Below are 16,991 nucleotides of genomic sequence, written 5' to 3' on the forward strand. Positions count from 1 at the left end.
TGGTCAGTTTTGACATTACATCCCTCTTCACGAGGGTACCGTTAGAGGACTCCTTGAAACTATTTGAGAATCATTTCAACGAAGACACAATGGAATTATTCCGCCACGCACTCAAGACCACGTTCCAGTGTGGGCGCAAGTTTTATCAACATATGGATGGAGTTGCTATGAGATCCCCACTGGCACCATGTATCGCTAATCTGTACATGGAATACTTCGAGGATATCACCTTGGAAACAGCACACCTTAAACTCAAGGTCTTTCATCGTACATTGATGATACTTTCGCGGAGTGGACGCACGGCGAGGACACTCTAATGGAATTTCTCAACCATCTGAACAGCATACACGAGAACATAAAGTTCACAATGGAATTGGAAAAGAATGGTTGTTGTCTACCCTTCCTCGATATCCTAATAAAGAAGAAAACGGATGACGCACTGGTCTACTGAAAGAAAACACACACAGACCTGTACCTCAACGCCAACAGCTGCCATCACCCAGCACAATGGAAATCCATGCTCTCACTACTCTTGTCTGCAGAGCTCATGACATATGCAACAAGGACAGTTTATCTACAAAGATTCAGTACCTGAAGAAAACCTTCCAGAAGAATGGATACACCAAAGTGCAGATTAGACATGCTCTCAAGATGGGCAAGGAGAAGAAGAAAAAGGAGGAGGAGGAGGACCTTCAGGAAGAAGAGAACAACAAAGGTCTGGTGTTCCTCCGGTACGCAGGGCTGCCCATGGTCAAGATTGCCAGGATACTGGAGAAGAACAAGATAAAAACCATCTTCCATCCTCCAGCAAAAATCAGAAATATGCTGGGCTCAATGAAGGACAACTTGGGTCTAAGAACACTGGGTGTCTGCAGTATTTCCTGTGAATGTGGGAAACAATATATCGGACAGACAGTGTTGCATAACACAACGCATCTCTGAACATCTGAGAAGAGAGCGAAAGGTTTCTGGGACTGTATTATTAAAGAGGCAGTGGAGATACGGGTAACTGATAACTTGGTCAATCGGGATAGTGGCTTCCAACTCAGCAGCGCATGGAACACAACATTATCAAGAATGAGACGAGAGCACACTGATGGAGGCAGGTCGGTGGCGGCGGATGGAATAAATGGGCCGCATCAAAACTGCCAGGACCCAATGCCCGCTGCTCCCCCCAACCACCTGCCGCCGCGCTGATTCCGCTCATGCCTGATTGCCTCGACTGGCGCCGAGAAGCCCGTGGTCCAGCGGCTATAAAGATCTGGAAGAGACGTGAACCCAACACTTTGCCTGAAGATAGCAAGTATGAAACTTGCTGGAAAACAACATATTGACTCTGCTGTCAACTCGAGAAGATTTTGTCATTGATTATTGTTGTAAAAGTGACTGAAATTTAAAATTTTTAAGAAACTGAGGAGTGTTATTTTTCACACTAGTCAGTGTTTATTGTATTATACACACCCTTGGTTCCCAGGAACTGTTAAGTCCAGTCATAAAGCTGGTCCACTATTGTGTACTTCACTGTGTAAGTTTCTTTGTGTTGATTCTTCAGACTGGATAGCATGTATGGTTGAATCATTGTCGGAGTGATTGGGAATTGTTAACAGTGTAAGGAAAAGATAGATTGCTACATATCATAAAGATGACGCGTCAAATTGCAGACAGGCACAATTAAGACACTTACACATTAGCTTTTGGCCACAGCCTTAATCAGAAAACACACACACACACACACACACACACACACACACACACACACACACACACACACACACACACCTAAACCTAAATGAGACTCAATTCTTGAAAGCAGTTGCCTGAGCTGTTGGAGGAGGGATAGCGAGGAAGAGGCCAGTCTTTGTATAGATAACTTTGATGCTGCACAACAAAAAGAGGTAAGATGAGGGAGAGGGAAGAAAGTGGATTGGGGGACATGAGTGGGAAATGTGAAGCTGAAGAGGGGTCAAGTGAGGGGAAAGAGAAGGGAGAAAGCAGTGCACGATCTGGCTGCGGGAGGAGTGGTATGGACAGAAGAGTGAAGGGGAAAGGCAAGTTGAGGCAGTGGGAAAAGGGTGGCGGAGATCTAGGTCGGGGGAGATTGTGACAGTGCAGGATATGTTGGAAAGACAATACCTATCTGCATAGTTCAGAGAAACTTGCACTGGAAGTAAGTATCCAAATGGCCCGCATGGTGAGGCAGCAGTTCAAGTCATTTGTGTTGTTGGGTGTAGCATGTTCAACTACTGGATAGTAAAGTTTGTAGTTTGTCACTAGTTGGCAATGACCATTCATGCGAGTAGTCACTTGGTTACTTGTTGTACCCACATACAGTAATTGCAGCATAGCTTGTGCATAACATGGATGTGTTCATACATGCCCCTGGCCTTCATTGGGTAGGAAATGCCTGTAAGTGAACTGCAGTAAGACATGGTGGGTGGAATGTATGGGACAGGTCTTGCACCCGGACTGACCATAAGAAAACCACCCTTGGGGGTGCAGGATTGGGAATAGGATTGGAGTAGGGTAGGAATGGACAGGGATATTCTGTAGGTAGGGTGTGTGGCAGAACATTACTTTGGTGAATCTGGGTAGGATTTTGGGTAGGACATTCTCATCTCAGGGTACGAAATGTACTCGAAGCCCTGGTGGAAGATGTGGTTGAACGTTTCAAGGCCACAGTAATACTGGAAGACCAGAAGAGTGCCGGTTTGGGGCTAGTGACCAGATTTATTGGCATCAGATGAGCAGATGGCTTGGGAGACTTGTTTGTAGATGAGCTGGTTAGGATATTGTTTGTCAGTTAAGGTTCTGCTAAGGTTATTGGTATATTTCAACAGTTCCTGCTTGATCTGGACTTACTGCGAAGACAACCTTTGCTCTTTTCTCCAAAACCTTGACGCCTACTCCCGTATCCCCTTCACCTGATCTTTCTTAATTCATCGAGTCAACTTCCTAGATGAGGACATCCATCTCTCTGATGGCTCCATAAGTATGTCTGTCCATATCAAGGTAGTACAAACCACCAACAGTACCTGTTTGTCGACAGCTGTCACCCATTCCACATCAAAAAATCTCTTCCTTACAGCCTAGCCATTTGCGGATGTCATACCTGCATTGGAAAGCAGGAAATGTCAAAATATTCTGATAAGTTTACCAGAACCTTTAATGACACACAATATCCTATCCAGCTCATATAAAGAAAAGTCTCCCTGGCCTTGAAAAGCTCAACCATATCGTCCACCAGGAATTAGACTTCCTCATGTCCTACTCTGAGCTGTTTCCTGATATATGTTACTGGGTTACTGTGCTCCACACATTGCTCTGCTACAGGTGAGTGGTTACCTTCCTGTTATTTTACATAATTTAGTGATTATGATTCATAATTTGTAGACTCACTACTTCCGAAGCGGCCTCCCGTGCATTCTGTTTGCTGGGTATAATTTGCTGACCTAAGTACATTTAGAAATAATGAGTAACTGCAAATGAATTTCCTGCATTTTTCCTCAATTTATTGAAGTATCTGTAGTGGCAGTGTGTTGCCATTGCAATACATGTGTCTTTCCTTTCCCATCGGTGAAGCTGCTGTTCTGGCATCATCACAGTACCTGATATAGACACACACTTCTCCTCCATGATCTGTTTTGATGGAAAAGTCTGTGTACATTTGGGAGGAGAATACTGCAGGTACTCTACTCATAAACTTCGACAATGCACCACATTGCATAAAAGTGGTTGCATTCTACTTAGAGTATAAATACAGTAAACATTCTTCACTGCAGTGAACAGTTGCTGTGGTACATCATATACCTACCTCTCATCAAAAGGAATGAGTGTTAGCCTGTTAATTTGCAGAAACATGTGTAAATAATGATGATGACTGAAGTCTCCCCCCCCCCCCGAAGAAACTTTACAATTACAATGTCTTTTGCCTCATCACTTGAACTGCACGCGTGCACCAGGCATTGGGGCGTTTTTCAATTGTGACATGCCGGATAGAGAGTACTAAAATACAACCCTCCTCCTGCAGTTTAAATTTAATTGTATGAATGTGGTACCATAATTTATAAGACTTTCCCGGTGATTTGTCATCATCTTGTAGAATCGAGTGTACTGCCAGTGGTCCACGTCTTCCCAACACGATATTTTGACATCGTAACTCGGCGTCTTCATCACGTGTTCCCTGAGGCTGGTGTATGAACTGACCTTGTTTCATATATATGCCTGGGCGGTGTGTGGCACTCTGTATGCCGTCTGCGCCAACTACGGCTCTCTTTTGAGGTAGCGGCCATCCCAAGGCATTCCGTATTGGGTCCGCGCCCGATACGCGCGATCCCAGCACTATCATGGCTCTGTTGAAGTTCCTTATGCTGTCCGTGACCGCGGTGAGTTTCTCTCGTGGCTGAGCCATTCTCCTGGCCTTCGAACCCGGTATATGCCTGTGAGGTGCACTTCCTGCGGCATCCGGCTGCTGTTGGAGCTGCATGTTATGATGGCCATCCTCAAAGGAGCTTGCTGCTGCCTGGTATTGCTTATGCGGTTGTTCCGTTACTTACGCCCTTGGGCGTAAGTAGCTCATTCCTGGAGGAGGGAACTTTCTTCCGTTGTTTCTGTAGTAGTTCCAAAGCAGAATTCCACACAGTACTAAGCTAATATCCTGCTTCCCAGTTGATCAAGTTCTCTACCATCTTCATTTCAATCGATTCATTAATGACACTAGCCCAGGATTTTGGTTTTGTCATAATTCATGATGTGCTAAAGGTCAAGCAATGTTCTGCTGTTGCAGATTTAGTTACCTGTCGTAGCCTGGTATGTCTCTAGTGTTCTTTAAATCTTATTTCGACTGTTCCAGTAGTTTGACCGATGTAAGACATCCCACATTCACATGGTATGTGGTAGACACCAGCTTTCCTTAACCCCAAATCATCCTTGACAGTTCCAAGGAGCGTCCTTATCTTGCTATTGTGTTTCTTCAAGATTCTGCTGATCTTGGCAGATATAGGTCCAGCATACGGTAGAAAGGCTGCTTTCCTGGTCTGGTCTCCTTTCTGCTTCTCTCCTGTTGCCTCAGGTCGTCTGTTGGGATGGAGCGCTTTGCGGATGTCCCTGGTGGAGTATCTGTTGGCTGTGAAAACTCTTTGTAGTTGTTCTAATTCCACTGTCAGGCTGTCTGGGTCACAGTGTGATTTGGCTCGATTACGAGTGTTCTCCATGCTTCTGTTCTGGGTGTTGGCAGCTGTCAGCCTATAAATATAAGTCAGTGTGTTGGTTTCCTGTACACACTGTGGCCTAAGGTGCTGTCTGCCTTCCTCTTTACCAGGACATTGAGGAATGGGAGCTGACCGTCACTCTCTAGTTCCATGGTGAACTTGATGTTGGGGTGTCTTGTGTTCAGATGGTCCAGGAACTCATCCAGTCTTCCCTTGCCCTATGGCCAGATGACAAACTTGTCATCAATATATCTGAAGAAACACGTCGGCTGGTAGGCAGCAGTTGTAACTGCCTCATCCGTAAATTTCTCCATAAATAGATTCACCACTACTGGAGATAAGGGGCTACCCATGACCACTCCTTCAGTCTGCTCATAGAATTGGCCTCCATAAAGGATTTACGTCGACATTGTAGTGGTTAATAAGAAAGAAAATGTGGGAAGAAATGCTGAATAAAAAGGGGGTTTTAAAATCGTTAATGACCATGAAAAAGGGAAAGAATGAAATGCAAATTGGACTTCGTATTACAGAAAAGTTATCGGACTTAGTGATTCGGAAAAGCTATTGTTGGAGTGGTCCTTGGGGCGTTTCTGAACAAAAGTCAAACCAATTTCCACTACAAAAATTATTTGAAAGCCTACTTCATTTCTGCGTGAAAAGTAGTAGAGGCTCCGAAATTTTGCAATAAATTTCATTGTCTAGGAATTACTAATGTATACAAAACCGTTTTGATATTGAATGCAATGTATTTTACGCCCTCCGAATTACATACAAACTTCGACAATACGTCTGCACAGCAATAAGTTTTTTCGTCTCCATCCGACCAAGACTAACTAATAAGTTTTTACATCTGCCTTCAGCTTCCGCTCTCGAGAGACAAAAAGGGTTACAATTTTCTCTGCCGTCGAGCGCTCATACCGCTGTGATGGTATAATTTATATTTGAGGGAATGAGTGTAGCGCGGCGAAATTCAAAGTCCCGCTACATTGCCCCCCCTCGACTGTCACGCTAAAACATTTAGCGTGGCAGGGTAGCAAACAATATAATAGATATACCTAACTGTCAATATAGACATATTTTCATAGGGAAGGCCACGTGCATTCATAGGGGATAATCTCTGTCAATACTTACTTTCTAAGCCTATATGCTAAATACAATTGTTATAGTTTTGATCCCTTTTACAAAATTAATATACATATATTTACATAGTTTGTTTAAGCAAGCTGCTCGCCAGCACAGTTAATGTTATGCTCTTCCAGCGTTGGTTTCCCAATGCATCTATGGCAGCACATAGTCTTTGCGCATGCTCAATAGCATCACTGAATTTTGCGTGCGGCAGTTTCAAAATCTGTGTGTTATGACAGTCTTGCACAGTATTCACTTTCACATAGTGTTCATTAGAAGTTGTTATTCCTGCATAAATGGCATGCTAAGTCCGGTGACACCATAAGATTGAGCGTGTGCATGATCCGAAGCAATGTCCATGTCTTCTGTTACGACACAACACTCCAGGTTCTTGTACGTTTTCATGACTGTTGTTTCCGGGGCATATATGGTCGATGTAGTTTTTAGCCTCCACATCGCCTACGACAGGTGTCGAGTTTTTTTTGTCTCCAAAGCACCTGAAGACTGGCCAGGAACAATGGCGTTGATGTTCGCAAAGGTAGGTGTTTCGTCACGTTGTTTACACTTGCCAACAAATGTTCATTTGCAGTGTGAAAATCCTCATTATCGTTGAAGTAAATTGCAGTTTATATCGGTTTACAAACAGTTATTTGGTTTATGCACCATAAGTTTCACAAATTTCGTCATTTATAACTAACACAGTTTGCCATATTTACATTTTAACAGTTCACTTTGTCCAAGCATGTTTACATCGTTAATTATGAAGGCTTACATTTCGTGGCCACATTTCAAAATATACAAAGTTTTAACACACTAATTTACAAGAATATGCATGTGAAATATTTACACTAAAAAAATTATACTAAGTCCCATTGGCTTTCTTTTATTGCGGTATTAAGTTTCTTTATTCAGGTATGGGCGTGCCAAGGGATATCGGACATATCTTGGCTACTGGTTGACCAGGCTTGTAATGCCATCAGTATTCATACCTGAAAGTTTACTGTCACACAACATTCCATAAACAAACAATACCCAGCTGCAGGAGGTGGTAGGATAATGGAGAAAGATAGAATGGAAGAAACTATTCACTACCTATAAGCTACCAAATCCTACAGCTATGACATAGAAAGAGAACAAAATGTTATAACGTTTGCATCACCTTAAAGGGGTGTGTGAAAGGAGGTGCTTACCATTTACCAAATCATGGGTAAATGTAAGTGTCCTTACGTCAACTCTGTGTAGTGTAACATCATGACAGATTCTCTCTTTGTGTTCTGACTGTTCATATGACCAAGTGTATTATACCTTAACAAATCCTTGCATGAGTAAATCACATAACTGCTCAGTACCTCCTCGATATCTCCACTTCTTGTGGATACTGACTATACAAATGGAAAATATATCTCACAGAGATTGTCTCTCTCATAATGTGTATTATATAATAACATACCAAATTTCCTCCGAAGAGTTCAACCATGAACTTTCTTCTACTTTAGTGAAGGTTAAACATCATGTATGTTGTGTGTGTGTGTATTCCTGTAAAACATAAATAAAGAACATACTATTATAATTGACAGTAAAATATCTCTTTCTCAGTGTCCGTTGCACGTGTGGTCACTGCTCCTTTGCATTACCTGAAAAGTCAAATGTTGTCTTCAACGTAGATGTAATTTTGTCATCTGTTGAAGTGGAGGTGTTGTACGAGTCGCAAAACGGCCTTAATAACTCTATCTTTTGCTTCCTCAGGGTTTTCTGTTGTGTAAGTATAATAAAGGCTAACATGGCACTAAATTCCACTTTCGTATACACAAATGTATTCACATGAGGGATGTGTAAAAACTGTATTTCAACTTAAGTTTCTTAAAATATCATTCTCCTGTCTGGACACGAACTAGAAATGTTTTCTTCCACACAGCGGCTTAACAAAATTACATTCTTTCAACAGCTGTAATCATCATTATGTTCACTCTGCTTTTCTTGCATTCGTTCATTTTCAAGAGCACTGAAAATAGATTCATATTTAAGATCTGTTCTAACTCATCCCAAATGTTTTCTTTCAAACTGAAATTCTTATGTAATCTTAAAGATGTTGACAATTTACTCACTCCTCTAGGCCTACATTCTCACTCATTCCTTACTCACATATTCATCATAAAAAATATATATATATATATATATATATATATATATATATATATATATATATATATCCTTATACATTAAACATATTCCTCATCAAACATTAATATATCACATACGTGGGGCCATTTGGCACTTCCATTTTCATAAAACTCCAATAATATTTTCCTCAAATAATCTGTGCCCCCCCCCCCCCTCAACTACTTCACAGTAACTTACCTTCTTATATTAACTCATATATCTAAAAAGAAAGATGAGACTTACCAAACAAAAGCGCTGGCAGGTCGATAGACACACAAATTTCAAGCTTTTGCAACAAACGGTTGCTTCGTCAGGAAAGAGGGAAGGAGAGGGAAAGACGAAAGGATGTGGGTTTTAAGGGAGAGGGTAAGGTGTCATTCCAATCCCGGGAGCGGAAAGACTTACCTTAGGGGGAAAAAAAGACAGGTATACACGCACACACACACACACACACACACACACACACACACATGCAGACATTTGTAAAGGCAAAGAGTTTGGGCAGAGATGTCAGTCGAGGCGGAAGTACAGAAGCAAAGATGTTGTTGAAAGACAGGTGAGGTATGAGCGGCGGCAAATTGAAATTAGAAATTAGCGGAGATTGAGGCCTGGCGGATAGCGAGAAGAGAGGATATGCTGAAGGGCAAGTTCCCATCTCCGGAGTTCTGACAGGTTGGTGTTAGTGGGAAGTATCCAGATAACCCGGACGGTGTAACACTGTGCCAAGATGTGCTGGTCGTGCACCAAGGCATGTTTAGCCACAGGGTGATCCTCATTACCAACAAACACTGTCTGCCTGTGTCCATTCATGCGAATGGACAGTTTGTTGCTGGTCATTCCCATGTGTAAGGCTTCACAGTGTAGGCAGGTCAGTTGGTAAATCACGTGGGTGCTTTCACACGTGGCTCTGCCTTTGATCGTGTACACCTTCCGGGTTACAGGACTGGAGTAGGTGGTGGTGGTGGTGGTGGTGGTGGTGGTGGTGGGAGGGTGCATGGGACAGGTTTTACACCGGGGGCGGTTACAAGGGTGGGAGCCAGAGGGTAGGGAAGGTGGTTTTGGGGATTTCATAGGGATGAACATTAAGAGGTTACGAAGGTTAGGTGGACGGCGGAAAGACACTCTAGGTGGAGTGGGGAGGATTTCATGAAGGATGGATCTCATTTCAGGGCAGGATTTGAGGAAGTCGTATCCCTGCTGGAGAGCCACATTCAGAATCTGATCCAGTCCCGGAAAGTATCCTGTCACAAGTGGGGCAGTTTTGGGGTTCATCTGTGAGAGGTTCCGGGTTTGAGGAGATGAGGAAGTGGCTCTGGTTATTTACTTCTGTACCAGGTCGGGAGGGTAGTTACGGGATGCGAAAGCTGTTTTCAGGTTGTTGGTGTAATGGTTCAAGGATTCCGGACTGGAGCAGATTCGTTTACGACGAAGACCTAGGCTGTAGGGAAGGGACCGTTTGATATGGAATGGGTAGCAGCTGTCATAATGGAGGTACTGTTGCTTTTTGGTGGGTTTGATGTGGACGGACGTGTGAAGCTGGCCATTGGACAGGTGGAGGTCAACGTCAAGGAAAGTGGCATGGGATTTAGAGTAGGTCCAGGTGAATCTGATGGAACCAAAGGAGTTGAGGTTGGAGAGGAAATTCTGGAGTTCCTCTTCACTGTGAGTCCAGATCGTGAAAATGTCATCAATAAATCTGTACCAAACTTCGGGTTGGCAGGCCTGGCTTCCTCTAAGCGACCCATGAATAGGTTGGCGTACGAGGGGGCCATCCTGGTACCCATGGCTGTTCCCTTTAATTGTTGGTATGTCTGGCCTTCGAAAGTGAAGAAGTTGTGGGTCAGGATGAAGCTGGCGAAGGTAATGAGGAAAGAGGTTTTAGGTAGCGTGGCAGGTGATCGGCGTGAAAGGAAGTGCTCCATCGCAGCAAGGCCCTGGACATGCGGAATATTTGTGTATAAGGAAGTGGCATCAATGGTTACAAGGATGGTTTCCGGGGGTAACAGACTGGGTAGGGATTCCAGGCGTTCGAGAAAGTGGTTGGTGTCTTTGATGAAGGTTGGGAGACTGCATGTAATGGGTTGAAGGTGTTGATCTATGTAGGCAGAGATGCGTTCTGCGGGGGCTTGGTAACCAGCTACAATATGACGGCCGGGATGATTGGGTTTGTGAATTTTTAGGTAGAAGGTAGGGGTGCGGGGTGTTGGTGGGGTCAGGAGGTTGATGGAGTCAGGTGAAAGGTTTTGTAGGGGGCCTAAGGTTCTGAGGATTCCTTGAAGCTCCGCCTGGACATCAGGAATGGGATTACCATGGCAAACTTTGTAAGTGGTGTTGTCTGAAAGCTGACGCAGTCCCTCAGCCACATACTCCCGACGATCAAGTACCACAGTCGTGGAACCCTTGTCCGCCGGAAGAATGACGATGGATCGGTCAGCCTTCAGATCACGGATAGCCTGGGCTTCAGCAGTGGTGATGTTGGGAGTAGGATTAAGGTTTTTTAAGAAGGATTGAGAGGCAAGGCTGGAAGTCAGAAATTCCTGGAAGGTTAGGAGAGGGTGATTTTGAGGAAGAGGTGGAGGATCCCGCTGTGACGGAGTACGGAACTGTTCCAGGCAGGGTTCAATTTGGATAGTGTCTTGGGGAGTTGGATAATTAGGAGTAGGATTAGGATCATTTTTCTTCGTGGCAAAGTGATATTTCCAGCAGAGAGTATGGGTGTAGGACAGTAAATCTTTGACGAGGGCTGTTTGGTTAAATCTGGGAGTGGGGCTGAAGGTGAGGCCTTTGGATAGGACAGAGGTTTCGGATTGGGAGAGAGGTTTGGAGGAAAGGTTAACTACTGAATTGGGGTGTTGTGGTTCCAGATTGTGTTGATTGGAATTTTGAGGTTTTGGACGGAGTGGAGCTGGAAGTGGGAGATGGAGTAGATGGGAGAGACTGGGTTTGTGTGCAATGAGAGGAGGTTGAGGTTTGCCGGAAAGGTTGTGAAGGGTGAGTGAGTTGCCTCTCCGGAGGTGGGAAACCAGGAGATTGGATAGTTTTTTAAGGTGGAGGGTGGCATGCTGTTCTAATTTGCGGTTGGCCTGTAGGATTTTCATTTTGCATGTAGTTACCATTTTGATATGGGTGATAATTATTGTTTTTATCATTATTCCACGAATTTCATGTTTCCATTTGAATATGTTTTGCGCGCAGGCATCGTATTGTGTCGCAGCGTGGACGGATGGTTCCCCCAAACACCGTCACTAAGGTTCCTTTGGGGTGGGTGCTGATTTTGGTTAATAATATGAGTAAAATTTGAATGGCGTGAATCGCCTCTGTAAACTAAGTCCATTTGATCTAAGAAGTCTTAATGTCATTCTCTGGTACTCCTATTAATCTGCCTCGGTACGGAAAGGGTAAGTGGCTCTTTAAAGTGTCAATTATCGCTGGCAAGTCGGCTGGTTTGGACCAGTACAGTGTCTTGTCTAGGTACCTCTCAAAGTAGTCTTAATGTCTTTTTTTAGGGTCATAGGTCTCGGAGTTGCACACTTCTCTCCTTAGACTCTGTTGCTCATTCTCGGACCAGAATTCGTCCAAGAAGGCTTGTTCGAACTGTTCAAACGTAAGGCACCGCCGTTTCATAGCGGCACCCCACTTAGCTGCTCATCCTCTCATGAGATTGGTGACGTATCTGATTTTATCGACTTCTGACCAACTACGTGGAAAAACACCGTCAAATGATCTAATAAATACAATAGGGTGGACTTTGTGCTTGTCCTCACTGGAAACTGTCTGAAAATACCCATGCCGTACAAACGTGTCATTGGCCATGCCGGTTGGCATAACTGTATTGATGTGGTTTGTGTCACTTCCTACTCTAGGTGTTCTACCGTAATATTGCTCATTTGGTGGAAAGGAAAGCGGCACATTGTAATTTTGATTGGTAATGGGTGATTCCACAATAGGTGTTCTGTCTGTGTCATTAGCCATGGTTTTAGCTGTTCTGTCGTTCCCTGACAATGCGTTTGCACCAATCGCCAAACACGGCACAACATTGTCTCGTAATTTTGTCACGTCTTTTAACATGTGTCTTTGTTTTTGAAAGTATGTTCTGTGTAATTGTTTCAAGTTTTTTGTCCAAATAGTCGTCACACAATTTACATTCATGTACAATTCTTTCGGCCATGTTGGTGTCATTGTTTAGTGATGTGAGGTCCGCTTGGTCTTCTAATTTTTCTATCTTTTCTTTGAGGTGGGTTTGTTCAAGAGCTACCATTGTGAGCTGTTGGGTAATATTTCCCACTTCTTCAGTCAGCTTTTCTTGGGTGGAGCTAGCTGAAGTGTGGGCCTGAGCTAACTCTTCCACACGGGTGTTCACTTCCTTCATGTGTGAATGTAACCCAAGTTTCTTCCTGTTTAGTGACTCGGTTGGACAATGTCTCAAATCGCTGGCTGAGCTGTTGTTATTTAATTCTGTCATCTGTTTTGTCGTTTGTTCAAAATTTTCGGTCATAGTACGGTTTAATACGTCAAATTTTTCGTCGCTTTTATCTAGCCTTTGTTTCAAGTCCTGACCAAGTGCATCCAGTTTTGCGTCAATTTTCTGACTAACGTCTCGTTTCATGTCTGCAAATAACTCTAATAGTCGGTCCAGTTTGTCAGTCTCCTGTGTCCGACTTGTGTCACATTGCTGAATTTGTCTCATATTCGGTTCTGACATTGATGTTAACAATGGCGCTGACAGTCTAGTCTTGCGTCCATTCCACATTTCGTCATTTAAAGTCGCCATCTGTGTATTATCACAAACGTTGAGAGTTTGAGGCAAAATCATTGCATTGACCTGTGAGCTCGTCCATGGCGGGAAACGCGGACTTTCTTGTTGGTTGAACGATGAATCTAGTTCACTTAACTCATCTGCCGAAACTATCTCGACCTTACCGCGTTCCATTGTAATAGGATTTATAATCGTAAGTCAAAAAGGGAATAATTTAAGTTTAAATATTTTCTCGTCAGTGTAAATGATTGCTCTATTGCAAACATTGGTTGAGAAAGATGCAGCAGGACGGACAAAATTTTTCGTAACAAATGACTGGCGGTCAAATTCACGATCTTTATATGCTACAACAATACTATAATTACCACAAACTACAATAGAGATAGATAATTTTGGAAAAATCTAGAAGAAAACTACAGGATCTGTGGAAAGGGAAAAATGGATTCTGCAGTCGGCTATTGAATGTTTGAATGAAACATAATTGTGTGACTCACCATTAAATTTTCTGTCCTGCAGTGGCTGGTCAATCACTTCTGCGTAAATCGTATTCGTCAAAATATGGATTTTCTTAACACATCTCCATCGGATAATCACCAAAAGGTCTCAAAATAACAGTTTTGCAACAATCATGTTAATATGAAAAGAAAAACAGATTGAATTAGTTACAAAAATTCTTTGCAATATTGTTGTATAATCATTTGCTTAGGGACAATAAAGTTGGTCTTTTAGTTACCCTTTAAACTTCAGGATTTTTGGTTGTTCTCTGTTGGGAAAAAAATACAAATTAAAGTTTCAAATTTGCTCAAAAACGAAACATCCGAAAATTGTGTCCTGTCATGGTCGCCAGTTGTAGTGGTTAATATATATAAACCACCCCCTCCCCATGAACCTTGGACATTGCCGTTGGTGGGGAGGCTTGTGTGCCTCAGCGATACAGATAGCCGTAGCGTAGGTGCAACCACAACAGAGGGGTATCTGTTGTGAGGCCAGACAAACGCGTGGTTCCTGAAGAGGGGCAGCAGCCTTTTCAGTAGTTGTAAGGGCAACAGTCTGGATGATTGACTGATCTGGCCTTGTAACACTAACCAAAACGGCCTTGCTGTGCTGGTACTGCGAATGGTTGAAAGCAAGGGGAAACTACAGTCGTAATTTTTCCCGAGGGCATGCAGCTTTACTGTATGGTTAATGATGATGATGGCGTCCTCTTTGGTAAAATATTCCGGAGGTAAAATGGTCCCCCATTCGGATCTCTGGGTGGGGACTATTCAAGAGGACATTATCAGGAGAAAGAAAACTGGCATTCTACGGATCAGAGTGTGGAATGTCAGATCCCTTAATCGGACAGGTAGGTTAGAAAATTAAAAAAGGGAAATGGATAGGTTAAACTTAGATATAGTGGGAATTAGTGAAGTTCGGTGGCAGGAGGAACAAGACTTTTGGTCAGGCGAATACAGGGTTATAAATACAAAGTCAAATAAGGGTAATGCAGGAGTAGGTTTAATAATGAATAAAAAAATAGGAATGCAGGTAAGCTACTACAAACAGCATAGTGAACGCATGATTGTGGCCAAGATAGACATAATCCCACACCTACTACAGTAGTACAAGTTTATATGCCAACTAGCTCTGCAGATGATGAAGAAATTGAAGAAATGTATGATGAAATAAAAGAAATTATTCAGATAGTGAAGGGAGACGAAAATTTAATAGTCATGGGTGACTGGAATTCGGTAGTAGGAAAAGGGAGACAAGGAAACGTAGTAGGTGAATATGGATTGGGGGTAAGAAATGAAAGAGGAAGCCGCGTGGTAGAATTTTGTGCAGAGCACAGCTTAATCATAGCTAACACTTGGTTCAAGAATCATGAAAGAAGGTTGTATACACGGAAGAACCCTGGAGATACTAAAAGGTATCAGATAGCTTATATAACGGTAAGACAGAGATTTAGGAACCAGGTTTTAAATTGTAAGACATTTCCAGGGGCAGATGTGGACTCTGACCACAATCTATTGGTTATGAACTGTAGATTAAAACTGAAGAAACTGCAAAAAGGTGGGAATTTAAGTAGATGGGACCTGGATAAACTGACTAAACCAGAGGTTGCACAGAGTTTCAGGGAGAGCGTAAGGGAACAAATGGCAGGAATGGGGGAAAGAAATACAGTAGAAGAAGAATGGGTAGCTTTGAGGGATGAAGTAGTGAAGGCAGCAGAGGATCAAGTAGGTAAAAAGACGAGGGCTAGTAGAAATCCTTGGGTAACAGAAGAAATATTGAATTTAATTGATGAAAGGAGAAAATATAAAAATGCAGTAAATGAAGCAGGCAAAAAGGAATACAAACGTCTCAAAAATGAGATCGACAGGAAGTGCAAAATGGCTAAGCAGGGATGGCTAGAGGATAAATGTAAGGATGTAGAGGCTTATCTCACTAGGGGTAAGATAGATACTGCCTATAGGAAAATTAAAGAGACCTTTGGAGAAAAGAGAGCCACTTGTATGAATATCAAGAGCTCAGATGGAAACCCAGTTCTAAGCAAAGAAGGGAAAGCAGAAAGGTGGAAGGAGTATATAGAGGGTCTATACAAGGGCGATGTACTTGAGGAAAATATTATGGAAATGGAAGAGGATGTAGATGAAGATGACATGGGAGATACGATACTGCGTGAAGAGTTCGACAGAGTCCCTCTAAAACGTCAAAATATGCTTGAAAAGATCCAGCAAGGCTCCGTCAAATTCCTCACTAATTATATCGAGTGTGTCCTGAAGTGGTACCCTGGCAAATAAAACTGATCATGATGTCTTGTGTCAGATCCGTAGGTTGTTGAGACATTCCACAAAGTCCGAGGAGTTGGGGAAGTGGTGGACCCTCTTTCTCACATATGGTGCCAACATCATCTTAAGGTAGGAGGCTGCGCCGATCCTCACGTCTCTTGAGATGTTTGTTTTGGGTTGCCTCTCCCTCTGGATCAGAAATGGCCACAGTGGGCGCGGACGGCATAGGGAGCGCCACACACTGCCCAGGCATAAATATTGGACAAGGTCAGCTCGTCAACCAGTTTCAGGGAGCACCTTACAAAGAAGCAGAGTTACATTCAGAATATAGTGTTGGGAAAACGCGGACCACCGGCAGTACACCAGACTCTACGAGATGACAATGTGGTACCAGTCATCATCCTATATTTGGTGTTACATCTGAAAAAGGCCCATTTCATCCAAAACTGGCATTTACCATTAAATATGAAGTTATCTTGACTGTTTTGTTCATGAAATAATGAAATAAGATCCTCAGCTGCTGTGACAATGCTGCCTTTCTGTGGTTTAAATTTTGATGTTACTCTGTATTTTCTCAGAACAAGCTAAGCATACCTTAAATCAGATTATTAATGAGATGAGATGAAACTAGATCTCAGTTTTTTTCACTCCTTTGTTACTTGATTGTAAAATTTGAGTAACATTTACTGTGGTCAGTTAGGATCAAATAAATAGTAAAATATGTGTGGATACCATTTCTGACTGACTTCTTCTTTTGCAGGTTGTCCACCGACAGCTGAAGCACTCCTGTATGGAATACTCCAATTACAAAAGAAAGTTAAGCGAATGAAGACACTGCAGATGTGGTACAGAAAGTAAATTACTTAGATGAGCAGTGCTTTCCTCTTTAACACAATGTTAAAAGGAATTTGTACCCTAATATTTATTGTAATTATGTAAAGTTTATAATATTAAAATATTTAATCTAAAATA

At 42.8% G+C, this 16,991-nt stretch overlaps 1 protein-coding gene across 1 annotated transcript in view; it reads left to right on the forward strand.

Annotated features, from left to right (window-relative positions):
• LOC126190662 (NADH-quinone oxidoreductase subunit B 2-like) overlaps positions 1-16,991 on the forward strand; it is a 70,114-nt gene extending 53,123 nt beyond the window's left edge. The window contains exon 6 of the mRNA XM_049931102.1: positions 16,780-16,991. Within this exon, the coding sequence (XP_049787059.1) occupies positions 16,780-16,877 (98 nt within the window). The 3' untranslated portion in view covers positions 16,878-16,991. The remainder of the gene's footprint in view (positions 1-16,779) is intronic.

Source organism: Schistocerca cancellata, chromosome 6 (genome assembly GCF_023864275.1).
Source record: "Schistocerca cancellata isolate TAMUIC-IGC-003103 chromosome 6, iqSchCanc2.1, whole genome shotgun sequence".
NCBI classification, from domain to species: domain Eukaryota; kingdom Metazoa; phylum Arthropoda; class Insecta; order Orthoptera; family Acrididae; genus Schistocerca; species Schistocerca cancellata.